General features: G+C 42.4%; 1 protein-coding gene across 6 annotated transcripts in view; it reads right to left on the bottom strand.

Moving 5' to 3' along the window:
• The window catches only part of AUTS2 (activator of transcription and developmental regulator AUTS2), a 793,559-nt gene that overhangs the window by 427,655 nt on the left and 349,506 nt on the right, over positions 1-16,398 (bottom strand). For all 6 annotated transcript variants that reach the window (XM_042791833.1, XM_042791837.1, XM_042791835.1 and 3 more), the window contains 2 exons: positions 8,285-8,386; positions 18-53 (listed from right to left, as the gene is read on the bottom strand). In XM_042791833.1, coding sequence (XP_042647767.1) covers positions 18-53; positions 8,285-8,386 — 138 coding nt within the window. The remainder of the gene's footprint in view (positions 1-17; positions 54-8,284; positions 8,387-16,398) is intronic.

Genomic DNA, 16,398 nt, shown 5'->3' on the forward strand with positions numbered 1-16,398 from the left:
AGTTGAGATACACTTACAAAGTAGCCTGTTCCCAAGCTGGAAGGAGCTGAGCTCTGCAATAAAACACAAAGACAAAGTGGAAAGTCAGTGATGGTTTTTAACACGTTCCAATCCACATAGCTCATTACCAGCCCTTTCCAAGCTTTTCATCACTACATCACAGCACCAATGTGCTGCCCCTTGTCATCTGCTACTGAAACAAACACGGTGTTGCTTAATTTTTCCCTTTACATCTCTCAACGACTCAGAGATGGTAACGTGCTATTTACTGAATTCCAAGCTTCTGCGGTGGACGTAATTGCCAATTTATTTGACAGGCAGCTGGGTAATGAATTAATGATGGCATTTCGCCCTGCACTGAGACTAAACAGACACTCATCAACCAGCCTCCCTGACATGCTGACATTCAATGCCCTGGACTCCAGCTACTCAGCTTTGTGGCCACAAAGGGGCAGGCGGGAGGGGGAAAAGAAAAAAATGTAGACTGACTTCAAAACAAAAAGCCCGGTGGGTTTGGATGACTTTTTCAGTGTATGACCTGTTTGCCAATTTATTCCCGAAAGGCCTTGGTTAGTACACACATAGTGCTTTTCTAAAATGAGACATTTTGTAAACATAATTAGTAGTCTGAAATGTAAAGAACGCGTGGGCACAGAGAAGCCGCTTCAGTCAATGTACCATTTCCTGGAGAATGCAGTCACTACAATTTCCCATTCGGATGTCCACATTGTTTGACAACCCAGGGATTTAAAAAGAAAAGGAAAAACAAACAACAAATATCTACAGTGTGAAACAGATCTCAAAACTCAAACCCATAAAAATAATTAAAACTAATATCACTACCATGGAAAACAATCAAATAATGCTTAAAAAAATGCATCATGAAATTCAGTTTAAGTGGGACACAATCACAACCTCTACATTCATAGGAATTAAGGAGATAAAGGGGTTTGTTTCATCAGTTTTTCATCTAAGCAATGGGGATTACACAGCAGGTTGTCTTAGAGACATGGTGAGAGACCTAAACATCTCAGTCCTAATCCAGGTCACTGGCTGTTACATTAAAGGGTGAAGAGTTCCCAACGCTACAGCCCTATCACCTGAAACACTTCAAGCCAGGCTAGACAATGGGCAAGGAACAAAACGCAGAGGATAATTCTCTGCTGAGCAGTGGGTAGTCCAGATGACCAGTCTTTAACTCCTGTAGTTCAATTCCTCTTTCTGTTCCTCAGCACAACCTCACTTTCAGTAATGATACAGCTCAGTGATTGCCAGGGACTGCACAGGGACCCCAACCAGCCCTGGCAAACCACTGGAAACACGCAGAATTTGCATCACAGTCATCCCTGTTCTGACACACTGCTACAGGGAACCCTAACAGCAAATTCTCTCGATTTTGGATCATGGAGTGCAGCACTGACATAAAAGAAAATGAACTCCCACAAGGGGCTCATGGGATCTTTATACTGAACTTGGCATGGCAGAAATAGATTGTGCCAAGAAATTTAAAATTAACAACAAAATACATTGCAAATAATCAGAATATTACTGTGTGTTCACCAAAGCACTATTAAAAAGAGAGGTTATGTACATATGGGGGAAGGCCTGATGGTTTAAGACGTTAGAAGCTGAAGACTCAGCAAGAAGAAATCGCCTTGGTAGTCCTAAGGGTACCAATATCATAAAATCAACAAACTGTTGGGACATCTTCTATGAACAAACAAAACTGCCTTGAAAATTTGTTAGGTATGTGGTTCCTGCCCCTCAATACTTGCTATCTGATACGCTGCAGCTACTGAGGGACTCGGGATCTGCAGTCTCCAGATTTGGTTATCGGTGTGCAAGGGGAGCTTCAAGAAAGAAATAAATCCCTAAGTCCTTTCGGCTCACTCTTGCTGCTCTGGGGCTTCAAGCTCCCTGTGCCAGCATTACGCACAGTGAGACACACCTGGTCCCCCGTGCCAAGGTCTCTGAAAGCGGCTCGGCAGCAGCATCACAGCGTGGTGCAGAGGAATGGGCAGTGCAGACCTGGGAACACACGGCCGTGAGGGCCCTGGGCTCAGCCCGACTGCTCTGCTTTCCGCTACATCCCGTGACCAGGCAGCTGGGAAAAACCTGCCCCAGTCATCACACAGCCCGGCTGCTGATTCCAGCTAGAAAGTCCCCTTGCTGGGCCACAGACAGTGGTTTTGTGAGCCACTGCGGCCCGCAGGCTGCGGCTCTGCAACACCTGGTAGAGAGCACATTTCAGCACATTCCGGTTTAGTATCTAATGCATGCACTTTCCTGGTAAAGCACATCGTATACATTGCCTTTCGCTTTGCTCATTCTGCTTTCTGCTTCATGCCGTTTAAATTCTTTTAATTTAAGGTAGAGAACTACCCACAAAGTACAACACGTGCAATCATTATAACCGCTTTTGTTTAAGCTATATACAGATGCCAATCGAGTCCTCTCTTTCACTCACAATTTTTAAAACTTACTTTACAGGCTGAAAGCTCCAAAGTTTGCATTTTGCATCTGTGTGTAATTTTTGTCTGCTTTTTATTCCAAGTTTTGGAAGGATCAAGTACCAAAACAAAACAATAAAAAGAAAAAAGAATAACCAAACAAAATATTTCCCACTGAGTATTTCCATTCCTTCAAAAGCAATGCTGCAATGGCTATGGAAGGACAGTTGAAACATAGCAGTCAAATGACTTTCACCGAAAAGAAACAACTGTGCGTTTTCAGAGAATTTGAGTTTGCCGGATGGAAATATAGCCCTTCACACATTGCATGCTGCATATGGATAGTACATACGTTTTAATTGAAGTAAGAAAAACTATTGCACATGCATGAATGACTAAGTTAGCTGTGTTGTGAACTGTGTGTTGACAGAGCATATAGGCTGAAGCAAGGGCTATGCAAGAAGACAGCTTCTCACCTTTTTTGATAACTCCCAATAGCGAAAGGATCCCACTACCCAGTGCCCAGCCTTGGTACCAACTGATGAATGTGATACTGTGTATGCAGCATCTTTACAAGCCCATGCTGAGTCGTGATCCTGCACTGGATGGTTCTACATCTCTTATATAAAGTGTGCCTATAATAGAGGTAATGGTTTCACTTTCCGAAACCCTTTGCAAAATTCGACATTAGATATACTATTTGATATTCACACAACCACCAGCAGAAGCCTGCATCAGGTGCCCATCAGCAAAACACAAGTCACTTACTTAAAATTAACAGGGTTTTCATTTTGTTATTTTCCTTCTGCTCCCCCCCCCCCCTTTTTTTTTTTCTTTTTTTTTTTTTTCTTCTTTTTCTTAAAAAGAAGAACTTTTGGCCCAGGAGCAAAAATGTAGTAACCCTCATGTAAGCATTAGTTTATTGTGTACCAAAGAAAATTACATCCTTGAGGTCTTGGAAGGCACAGTTATACCCATTTTGCATATATATTGTGCATTACTTGGGGAGCTGGGTGGGGAGAAAGACTGTGTTGTACATATTTGTTCTGGCTATTGTTTATGCAGGTCTGACTGAATGAAGGAACAGTGGGTATCATTTCAATTTCTGATGTCAACATCAAATTACTTATTTAATTTCATGCCTGGCGAAGCATTGTATAGCTACACGCAGAATCATTTCACTTCATTTGTTATGCTGTGTTTTCTTGGCGATTGGCTTGCCTTCCAACTGACAGCTTTAATTACGACATGAATTTGATTGCACTGCCGAGGAATTAACATAATGCAACAAAGCATTTAAGCACCCAACCTTAGACACACAAACACACACATACACACCCTCGCATAGACACACACACAAAGGAGCAGCCACTGCAGCTGATCAGCTTCTGGCACACACACCCCCAAACACACACAGAGCTTTGCTGGTGTTATTCCACTTTAGATACAGCCAAGATTACCAGGGGATATTCTGGAGAAGTACTAAGGACTTCAGAGCACATAACCCAAAGACTGTTCCTCAATTTGTCTCTCTTTGGGCTCAAGTACACAGGTGGGAGGGATGGGAGACAGGGAATTGAAAATACCCCATATTTAAGGCCAAAACTCTGAGCTGTCCACAGGATTACACTGCCGGGGGTGTAGACACCGTTCTTCCCGCAGCAGACAGCAACAGACCTGGTGGGCAGGTCACTGATGCCTCGTTGTAACCTATTCTCAGGCGCAAAGTACACAACTCTGTAGGAGAACACAGCTACAAAGCACCGGGGAAAGGGCAGCGCTCACGAAAGAGTGTGTCAGCTTTGGTGAGAGCCCGAGGTGAGACTTTTAATCTAAGGGACAAATGGAAGGATTCCTGTCCCACTCCTTACTACAGAATTGGAACAATATTCCAACAAAAAGGTGCCAACTACTTGTCGTAGCTTGTGATTCCTTGCTCAGCAAAAGCAAGCAGAGGCCAGGCAGTCCACGCTTCTGTTGTGCAGCAAGAGTGGAAGAGCTGTGCTGCCTCCCAGCCGATGACCACATGGGAGAGGCTTTTACTACTGGTGCCCTTGCTGAAAGCCTGCAGCCAACACCAGAAGCAGCAGGCCAGGCTGAGGGTGCCCAAAGCAGCTTGTCAGCCCGCTCCCGGCAGTGAGGGCTCACATCATCATTACCAAAACGATGAGCAAGGTTCATTTGACAAACATCAGATTTTTAACAGGACTAGCAAGGACTTTACAGCTGAGTGTGAGCTTCAGTTCTGTGGTAGATCAGGAATTTAGGAATGTGCACCAAAGAAATCCGTTTTTTTTAAATTTGTCTTTGATTAGCAAAGAGGTGGTTGAACCCCTGAATATTCTGTGCAGTTACCATCCAGGTTAGCTATAATTCTCACGTTCTCCTCAAGTAAACTCCTAGCTGCTTTGTAAAACATGGCTAAAAAGTACCCCACGTATTCTAAAGTGGGAAGAGAAGACTCAATTCAAAATAAATACATACAAAAAGATAAGGAAAACAAGTTGACTGAACTCCAAGCTGAGGCAAAAAGAAAGCGCTGCCATCTTGTCTCCAAGCAAAATCTCAACAAAATGAATTCTACTACTGGCAAGATTTTGATGAGATTAAACTGACTACAGCACCCTATATATAAAGGAAGAGCAGCTCTCCAATTTCTCTTTTAGGGCCCTGGAGCTACCTCTGCCCATAAAGGAAAAAACAAGTTGTCATTCCAAAAAACACTATATAGGGGAGAAAGGCAGAGAGAAATGGGTTTATGAAATTCAAACGGGGAGATGTATTAGGGCACTGTCAAATGCTTGCAATGGAGCATTCGAGCAATCATTATCCCTAATCTAGCAGAGGTCAAGTTCTCTGCTAATTATGTTCTCTCACAGAGGGGTGTGTGCATGTGTGTACACGTGTGCAAGATGAGGACAAAGAAAGGAGTTGATAGAAATCAGTCTCACTGCATTGCATCTGACAGGAACATAGGATATTCCTCTTCCTACTGTCTGATGCTATTTCAAGCCTCATTATGAGAAAAGTCTCCTGTTTAACATGTCTTTTCATTGAATTATCTTCTTTTCATTTTTGACCACCTCTCTCTCAAATGCTGCAAATTACCTGCTTGGATCTCATTAGCCTGGAAAGGAGTCATCCATTGTAAACACACTTTGCATCAATCTGTGTTATCCAAGGACTGTAGGTACATTTACAATATGCAGAGTTGAAAGATATCTGACAGGAGAGGGAATGAAGCCACTGACATGTCAGTTTGCAACTGGATATTCATTATACTATCTCCCTCATTCTGCATCTGTCACTAAGCTATCACTTAGGCTCCGCATTAAAGCTCATGAAGCTAACATTTCTGTTTCAACAGCTTACTTACAACTAGGGATTTGAAAATTGATCATCCACCTAGAGTATACGCACTTCATTCATTATACATATTTCCATGAGGTAGCCATGCTTCATCTTACAATGTTGTCGGGCTACATCAGTGGAGATCCATTATATTTCATGTCCAAAATTTGCTGTCTGACCTCAGGGTTAATCTGTCTCCAATATTTTATATTTTTGTTCTATCTTCTGTTGAGTACACAACTTTTTGCATATTTTTTTCTGAGAAAATAGTTGTAAACACAGAAAAGGATCTTCAGAGAAAACCTACTCTTTTGTCTGTAGTTTTTCTGGGACAATAATTGGTAGGTATCATTAGACAACTCACTCCTTCAAAAGATATTATTTAAAATAACCTTATTAAGCTCTTGATGTGTCTTTGCTCACATGAGAATAGTTCAAGGTGGGCTCCCCCACAGCTGGAAGTGCAAGTATCACTACCATTTTGTAATGCCCTGTCATTTATAAACATGGAGTGTTTGTCTTTGGGAGAGAGGAATGCAAAATGGTATCTACTCTTCTTAACTGAGAGTCTGGGAAAGGCCACCACACACTCAGGCAAGATGAGAGTTCTGTCGTGTGTATTTTTCAAATCTCAGCTGAACTGGCAACACCAGACCACAGAGAGACATGCTTGTATTGCAATGAATTATGAAAACATAAAGGAACTTTACTTATTAAGAGAAACATAAATTATGCGTAACATTTTAAAAATATACATTTTCATATATATTTAGAAAAATTTCCTTTTGAGGAACCTGTGAATTCCTATGTCCTCTCTCAGGTGCACTAGGGAAGTTATATTTGCTCTCCACTTCCTTTTAAATCGCCACAGTGTCAAGACAAAGGGAAAGTATTGTAAAATCATCAGAGAAAACTGTATGTGATCAGTGGAAGGGGAACCGGGATTCTGCTCACACTGCCAGGTCTGGCACTGCAATGCTATGAGCTGCTGGGAAGCTCAAATAAGCCTCAGAGCTCTGCACTCAGTACGCCGCAAGGGAGTGACAAGGCTAAATTAAAACCATGTTTGTAAGGAGCCGTGAAATTTTTTGCTGGAAGGTGCTGTGTAATAGTGAAGTTCATTGCAGTGACTTCTCAGCTGCCACAGGGCTCAGAGCAAGCTCAGATAGCAACGGTGACAGGCTGACGGTCAGCTGCCATCCACTGCTACCTGTGCTACCTCCTCTGGTTTCACTCTCCTCTTCCAAAGATATCTTACAGCCCTGAGATTCACCTCACCTGACAGCTATGAGGGGCAGGCTCTGAACTAGCTGACTGAATGTACCCATAAAGGTTGGCTCTGGGGGCAGAACGGACCTCTGAAATAACGTGACAAAGGAATGAGGAAAGGGACTGCTACAGATTTCACAGCGTCACGGAAAAAATAAATAAATATATCAGGAGGCTGTTTCAGTGATATACACAATTCAGCAAAAATTGCTAGCTGTGCCTTCAGGCTTAAATTTGCACAACGAAATGTATCCTTTACAAAGGTATTTCTTTTAATGTCTGTTCAATTCAGTTTTATTGGATTGGCCTATAGAGGACACCATCTGGTATCTGTCATCCAAATCTACATGGACATGCTATCGATAAAATCCCCATTTCCAAAGCGTGGGTTAGTTAAAAGTAGGGCCAGATTGCTGGCTGATATAAACTGGTCTGACTGATGAAGCTATCCATGCTTTTACCAGCAAAGGATCTGACCTACAAAATCCCCAATTTGGATATTTTTTTGGGACAGGGCTGTCTTTATATTCTGTGTTGTAAAGCATGAAGCACAGAGGACTCAGAGCCATGAATAAAACACTCAAGGATTGTGATGGTACACATAATAAATAATAATCTAATTGCAGCAACAGAAAGATTTCTGTAGTCATTCATATGTCAGAATAACTCATGCGTGTCATTCAGTGAATGGCCAGCATTCTTCAATGGAGAAAAACGTTCTCCACAGAGCTGCCATCTTAGGACCTTCCACAGCAGTTTAGGTAGAGCAATAAAGGCAGAGCTTATGCTATTGCTGGCCATGTTATATCAATTCATTATATATAAATTAGCTGAGTCTCTCTAGACACTCTAATACTTTTCATAGAGACAGTATTTAGCCCAAAGAAATACATTCTTCTCCTTCCCCACTTGGGGTAAAAAGAGGCCATCTCACTTCTCAGCTATGCAGAGCATTTTAACTTCATTAAATGGCTTTCAACTATTTCAAAATGAATGAGTGTTTTCAGACAGACAGACATTGTACGAAACTTTAAGAAGTTTACTGAACTGGGGCAGGAGACCTAAGTCACCTCGTCCTCTCCCAACCCCCCAAAGGGAAGGGGATTTTAGCAACAAACCATCCCAAAAACTAAATCCTGTTATGATTTACATCCCTCAGAAAACTACACCAGGGGTTAATCAGCGCAGTATTTGGCTGCAGGAGTTTTACTTACGTCACTGAGTCTTTCCCGAGAGCTACTCCGATGGAAACCTTTCGATTCCCCACTGGCGCTTTCACTGTCACTGTCTCGGCAACTGTTTTGACCTGGCTTGAGCTGCAGGAAAGAGGAAAAAACAAAGAGAGCAAGAGTTGAGCCTGGTTCAAGTAAGTCCCCTTGTTCGCTGCTCTTCTTTAGCCCAACCCCACACCGACACAAAGCAGTGTTTACGTGGTGCTGCAGCATTGCCACCGGCCCGGGGCAGCATCTGAGCAAGGCCATAAACGCAGGGAGCAAAGCAAGCTCGGGAGCACGAGAGCTCGTGTGCGGGCCAAGAGCGGGCAGGCAGAGGGAGGCAGCATTCATGTCCTATAGAAGTCACAGTTTAAGGCCTTAATTCCGGGAACTTTTAGCCTTCTCAAGTTATTTATGCCATAGATGCAGTTTTTAAAGCTACCACCACATCGAAGCCCGTGCAGAATCAATCCCTCCCTCATTACAGCATCAGAGCATTGGGGATCCAAGATCAATGGAAATCACTCCGGGGATGGAGCAGCCATCGCTCTGGGGAGGCCTTTTGCTGGACTAGCCCCTAACAACACTGCCTGGTACTATAAAAAATTCTTGACTAAGCTCAATGTTCATAAAATATGATCTACTTAATAAGTATCAGATTGTTTTTGCCTTTCAAACCAGCTTTAATGAACTTTACTGGCATTGAAATAAATAAAAAATACCAAAAAATTACAAACTGTATTTTCAATACAACTGAGAACACATCTGCTTTCTCTTACACTGTGGATTGTGCAGGTCAACATGTTATAACAGCAGCATACTGAAATGAACATTTACCATATACATACATTACACACATGTCCACGAGCACACATACATATATACAGCAAAAGAAAGATATGAATAACATCTCCTGCCATGTCAAATATATATATATGTTTTAACATATCTTTCCCTATATCTTCCTTGAATGTATGAAAATTTTGTTTTAGCCTTGTTGATGCTTTGTTTGAACTAACTTCCTGTGCAGACTGGTTACTCCTGAGGTTAATACTGGCAAAAAGTCAATTTCTGAAATTTAGATTTCAAATCACATATGTAAATACTGGCAGCACAGGTAAATGCAGAGAAGATACTTGGTGAGGTAGCTAATGAAGTATTTTATGAGACACCTACTACACTTACCAGTATTCATATAACAAATACCAAACAACTAACTTATTCTAACTATAAATATATTCATTGTAATGTCTCTTCAGACTGTGCAGGAATAGATAATCACACTCAACTCCATTTCATGACTGGAGACCAAAAGTTCCTTCTCTGTGGACTCTCTCCACCAAATTTTACTGCCTTTCTTCTATGTTTTCTCATTTTTTCCAGTTCTCCCATAAACATACTGCACAAGCACACACAAAAATTCAGACAGTTTCTCTTTTATAGGCACACACAAACAAGATCTACACCTCTGCTCTTCTCCCTGATACACATTACTACCCAGATACACCACAGCCGTTCTCTCCCAGGTTCACTAAAGGAGTGCACGAAGCACCCTCACCCTGACGGTTACCATCAGTTTCTCCCTATCACTACAAAAGCAGATTGCATCTGCAAGTCTGGGATGTGTGTGCTGCTTCACCTTCAGCTCTTACTCCCCTCATTAGTAAAAGGCAGCTTTGGGTGCCCTCCATTACTTGAAAGACAGGAGAAAGTACAGAAAACTAAAGGCTCAGAAACACAATTGAGTTGCAATGCATGAGCACAACTGCAAAAAATGGCACAGGTGTACTCTCAGCTCAAAGAAAATATAACATAAGAACTAGAGCTATTTGTCAAACACTTACAATTTAATAAATAAACTAAATATTCCACAGCTCAGCCAGAAAATCTCAAGTAAAAAGATTTTTATGTCAAACGGAATGGTTTATCAGTCAGATCTAATAGATCTAGGTAGCATTTTTTTGGAGGCAGGGGGGAGGATAACGAATTCAAGAAGTCTTATACTTCATATATAACTCACAGATCTTATCTAGGACCACTGTGTACTGTAATTTTATGGTTCCATGTTTAAAATTTAACCACCCAGAGGAAAATGGATCAAGTTTCCCTGACTCAGTCTTTTGTCAACATCCGCTCAATGATGGAAAAACTCTTATTGTAACTGAGGCCTGAAGAATTTTTTCCAGTCTCAAACTTTATTTTTAGAACCCCACTTTATTTTGTACACAATTTTCACACATTAGATATTTGCTAACTAATCATAATGGCTTATTTTTATACTTCTACATTGCAAATTCCAGCTGTTTACAGAGAAGAGAAACCCAGCAGGTGTCATTTTTCTAGACACAATTTACAAGGAATAAGAGGATATGACCAAGATATCTGAGCCTGAAACTCTGTAGGAACAAAGTGAACTGCATAGACTAGACAGCAAACTCAGAAGTAAGTCCAAGTTAAGATTTATAAGCTTTCCATATTTTCCTTTCTTTTTTTCCAAGTTGAGTTTCTACATGTGCCAAATTGTTGAGGGTTTACATTTTATTCCAAAACCCATCAATCTGTGTTAAATTTAAGAAATAAAGCATGGAAATGTGCCCATTGTCTTCTTTTAAGAACCTAAAGTTACACACAAACGCACATGAGAACACTTAATGTGGACAGGCAATGGCTCATTTCAATCTACTTGCACAGATTCGACCACTTAAAATTAAAACAACATTGAAACAACATAGTGCTGCTAAAAACGGTCTGCAAATAAAAGACTGGATCTTTAGTTACACTGCATGTATTTGGTGCATTACTCTGGGGCACATAGGAACCCTAAAATCATCTTCCCCTCAAAAACGCAATTGCCCTTTTTAAAAATTTTTAAGTGCAGCACTGACAACTCTTGTTCCTGTCTCATTCCTGTCAGGGTACCCCACGCAAGAAGCAAAGCCAGCATGAAACTCCCATGATGTCTACTCAAGCGTCTTACTGAGCACCTTCCCACATTAACGCAGCTGTTACTCTTCTAATTTGCACTGAGAAAGGAATGAAGAAGGGTTTGCAAAAAGCACGTATGATTCCACGCTTTTACTGTACAGTGGGAGTGTATTTTTCCACGTAGGGATCCATCTAAAGGGTCTCACAAAGAGGAAATACAGACATTTTCTAGATTGAAAGCACAAAACCCTAAAAACACAGTGTTGCTAATTCACAAAGAACTTGCATAGCTTCAAGGATTCCCCGAGTGTGAGAGATGGAGTATGTTAAAAAAAAAGTGATCATCAGCACCTCGAGTCCATTTGCCCCAGCTGAATGGCACAGCGCTGGCACCCTGGTGCACACTCACATCTCCAAAACTTTTCTAGGAGTTTTTGGTCATTCTTAGCATCATCACATGGTATTTCTAGAAATCTTTTAATGCACTACAGAACCTATTATTTCGTAGTGCCTTTAAATCTATCGGAGGATACCCAAAGTCGAGCAGAACTGAACTAGATAACTACACTTCTATTAAAAGTAAGAAAGGAAAAGGGGAAAAAAAGATCTGGAAGGATGGCTGCTGGCTGAAGTGCTGGGCTGGGACTCAGCAGACGGTTTTATTTCTGATTCTTCACCACACCCGATTTCCTCCCCAAAAAGTGAGAATAAGTGAGGAGGAGGGGGAGGAGGTGCTGCAGGAGTTGGAGTGGAGATTCTCCTGCAGCCCATGGGAGACCCCAGCGAAGCAGGTAGATATTCCCTGAAGGAACTGTGTCCCCCAGAAAGCTCACGCTGGAGCAGATTTTTCAAGGAATTGTCACCCGTGGGAAGGACCCATGCTGGCGCAGGGGAAAGGAGTGGCAGAGAGGAGCTGTTACAGACAGACCACAACTCCCATCCCTCTGCACCACTTGGGGGGTGGGGGGGGTGGGTGTGGCACAGAGGAATAAAAAAATGAAGCTCAGTTGGGGGAGAAGGTGGTGTTTCAATTTTTGTTTTGTTTCTCACTATCCAAATCTATTTTTATTGGCAATAAACTAAATTAGTTTTCCCCAAGTTGAGACTGTTTTGCCTGTGATGGTAAGCGGTGATCTCCCTGTCTTTAACTAAGGAGCTTTTTCATCTAAATTTCTCTCCCTGCCCGGCTGAGGTAGGGGAGTGGGAGAGAGCAGCTGGGTGGGAGTTTGGCCCTTGGTGAGCCAAGGTAAACTTAGCAGATCACGGTTTGGTGAAAAGAACTTACTGCTCAGAAATCAAGTCAAAAAACTTCAGACACATCACTCCCTGCTGCCCTGCAGGGTAATGCAAAATAGATGCAGAGCTGAAAAGTGCCAGGAGGGACAGAAGGAGCAAGAGGGGTATTTCTCTCTCTCATGAGATAGCATGAGGAGGGGAGAAGGAGAGGCATAGGGATATGCAACACTAAGAGTGACCATTTGATGAAGAAAAAAGAGAGAAAGACTAGCTCGTGCCTACAGGTTACGAAGAAACTGGCCAGAAACTGCTAAGATTATGAATAAACCAAAATAGATGCAAAAACAGCAACATAAAACTGCTGTAAATAGTAAGCACTAACAGTAACTCTTCTTTCAAGGCATGGAGAGATTTCAGGTGACTTGAAATCTAATGGAACTATTTTTGCACCAGGGAAATACTCAGCCCTATTTTGTGACAGCAAAAGTGCAACCTGAATATTCGGCTGTGCCCAGGGAAAGCAGCTGTCTGCTATACTTCCTTCTGCCATTCCAAGTTAAAGGGTAAAGTAAACCTAAATATACAGGCTTAGGAGTAGGACGGATCTACAGGAATACTGCTATAGTTACTACATTAGTCAGACACTTCTGTGAAATGAAAGGATGGGGGGCATAAGCTGTAAAATGCTCCTAAGGATAACCCATAACAACATGGTGCTCTGATACCTTTTGTTTCAGAAAGGAAAAGAATGAAGGACAGAGATGGTCGATCACGTTAAGAGGCATAAGGGAGGATGAAAGGGCAGCTGAGCCCCATACTACAGGGAGCATCATCCTCTCAGGACTGCAGTTTGCTTTGCTGGATCTCTAAACCACTTCAGATAATTCCATAGTAGTGGTGCCTGGTTAGCACGTAACAAAAAGCAAAATAAATAAACCTACTGAGAACTTAGCAAAAGCCTTTTTCAGAAAGCTTATATATCATGTCAAAAACACCCTAATGTGGCTTTTCTGAGAGCTTTTTTTAAAAAATATATTTATTTTAATTTAAAACCCTGTACCATTTGGCAGCAGTAAATCTATGGTATAGTTTTGAGGCGCCTTTAGTTTCCACACCATATGGAATTAAAGGATTATTTCACTACATTATACTTTAAAGTTATGAATACTAACACTTCTCCCTGTTACAGCACAGCCAGCAACCTAAGCCTTTACCAGAGTCCTAGAGGGAGAGGACACCTCCTCCCCAAGGGGTGCCACAGCCCTGCTGTGGGGAGGGGACGTGAGGCTTTCAGTTCTGCCTGTCGTTCTTTATTTATACAGCTTTTGCAAGGGCAAGATAGTCCAAACCCCTTGTGATCCTGCTCCTATCCGAGTGGATATATTCTCTAGTTCAGATCAGCTGGTGAGCAGATTTGTACGTGCGCCATTAGCAATGCTTTCTGACTCCAGAAAGCCTGAACACGTACAGCCCAGTCCCAAATCCATGACAGTAGTTGGTCCTGACCAGGGCGACTGTCCTACGCAGTACGAAGAGATTTCTACCTGCTCGTTCTTACACACAGAGCTTGCCTGCACTTGCTCTCTGGCCTTTTCCCAGCAGCCCAGACCCACGCCAGGCTCTGAAGATGTGATTTTTTGTCGCTACTGGCGGTCATGCTTTTCCCAATTGCTGCACGCGTGGATCTAGGCAGAAGCACTGGCAAATCAGGCCGTTGCTGACGAGTGCAGGCTGCTCCGGGTGGCCAAAGGCCAGGAAGCAACAGCCAGTTCAGCCTGAGAAGAGAGAAAGCCTGGCTGAGCCCGGTGAGATCCTAGTTAACAGCTTGGACCGCCTCAGCATGATTTATCATGAATCCGTCCCTGTTTCTTCAGGGCTCAGCAGACAGGAGGAGTTTGGCTCGCAGCACACAAGCAGGAGGGAAGGTGCTGGGTGGGCGGGCGAGCCGGTGCCCACCCCCATCCCGCATGGGCAGAGGGAGGAGGCGATGGGCTCCTGGCCCTGTGTCGGGCTGTGTCCTCACAGCTCCAGGCAAGGGTGCGTGAGTCCCAGGGCCGGGCAGGGAGCCAGAGCGGCAGGTACCACCATACACTGGTGGGAGGCGGGGTGACAGGGAAGGGATGGGCCACGGAAGCTTCTCTGGCATCAGGTGTCTCTGAAGTTGATGCACTGGGAGCATCTCCAGCGCCCAGCTGTGGAGCTGACCCACCTGACACCCAGAATGGCTTTATCCTTTCCTTTTTTTTCTAACATTAATGTCACCACATGTTCTGAGGAGAGCGGTTTTGATGTGCATTTAGGGCCAAAGATCTAAATGCAGTTCCACTAACCCCACCCACTCAACAGCGTGGAAAAATCATCAGACAATTGTGTATTGTAGCATCATTTTGCATCTAAATGAAATATATTTTTCCCTCAAAACCTGTTAGCTTTGATTTCAAAATGACAATTTGTGTTGAAGGGTAATTGATTCTAAACAACAGAACAACTGAGACTAGAAATCAGAAGTATAACATCAGTGGATTGAAGGTTGATGAGTTAAACACCATTCAAGTTGAAGCGTGCTGCGTTTTAAATTCTATCTAGAATAAATAAGGAAACATCTTTACTTTTTTGGTCAGCTCAGCTTTCATACACATACATCACAACAGCACTGCACCACAGCCTTGTCTGAGCTACTCGGACGCACCGGCCCGGCAGTAATGTCCACTTTGTAAGGACTGCACAAACGCAACCTGAGGAGCTACTGCCTGCCCTACCCAACACATACACACACACGTGAAGTGTCTTCCATCAGTCAGAAAAGAACAACAGCAGATTTCATGTAGGACTGAATATCTGATTGCAAAGAAAACATATTTTAGCAATGATTGAGAACAAATCTGGCTGTATGAAAACAAATAAAAGGGGAACTGCACAGCAAGAAAAAAACCCAACAATGTAAATCAGGGCTTGTTTCTTGTGATTTAAACCATGATTAACAGTGGTCATTTAAATACTTCCATTTAAACCTATCTTGCTACTGACCTAAGTTAGACAAATACTACTTATACAGCACTTATATGTCACCCAAAGCTTTAAAGATGGTTCAACACAGCAGCAGGGATTCTGGAACAAGGCCTCTACACTGCATTTCTAAAAAAGCCATGCTCACCACCACGACATCTGCCTGACTAGCTAAACAGATGAGCAGCACAAGGAAAGCAAATCAGAGGTAAGATAATGAGGAGGAAGAATATTTACAATACACAAGTTGAGGCAGTAAATATGAAAAAAGAATTCACACCATGTGTAGACTCTGAACAGTATTAATACAAAGACATTTTTCACACTAGGGAAGAGAAATCTTGTTACCTAAGAGATAAAATAAAACATTAGGAGAGGCTCTCTGTGTATATGTCTTGATATAATCTTACAACAAGCAATGCACGTGCTCCAAGAAATTGTCAGCTGCTGAGGATCAGGGCCTACATGCCACCATTCAGGGATCTGACATCCCTACCAGAATATTAAGTTTTATTTTGCATACCTGTATGGTAAAAGTGAGGTAGACCAACAAAGACAAGATTTTATCTTCTGTTTCCTTCCTGTCTCTACTGAAAAGAAAAAGCAATTTGCCTGTTCTAAAATTCTTTTTATGAAAAACAAGAATCAACACAAATATTTTTCCAATTTCCTGTTGACAAAAACATCTAAATCTAATAGAACTTGAACAAATAACTATAAACAATTACCTAATTAGCTTTATGATACAAAACAAGGGTGTCTTTAACTTACTTATTCTAAAGCACTGATGGTCATTTCCTGCTGCCTTTGAGCTGATCCAGTGTCTGCTGCTGCACTTGCTCCATACACTGGAATAGAGGAACTGATCCTCTACTGCCTTAAATGGGGGAGATCCTACTGAAAGAACAGAGCTACACCCCTCTTCTCCTGGGGAGAATTTGGCTATT

This window comes from Tyto alba, unplaced genomic scaffold, assembly GCF_018691265.1.
Source record: "Tyto alba isolate M040663 unplaced genomic scaffold, T.alba_DEE_v4.0 Super-Scaffold_19, whole genome shotgun sequence".
NCBI classification, from domain to species: domain Eukaryota; kingdom Metazoa; phylum Chordata; class Aves; order Strigiformes; family Tytonidae; genus Tyto; species Tyto alba.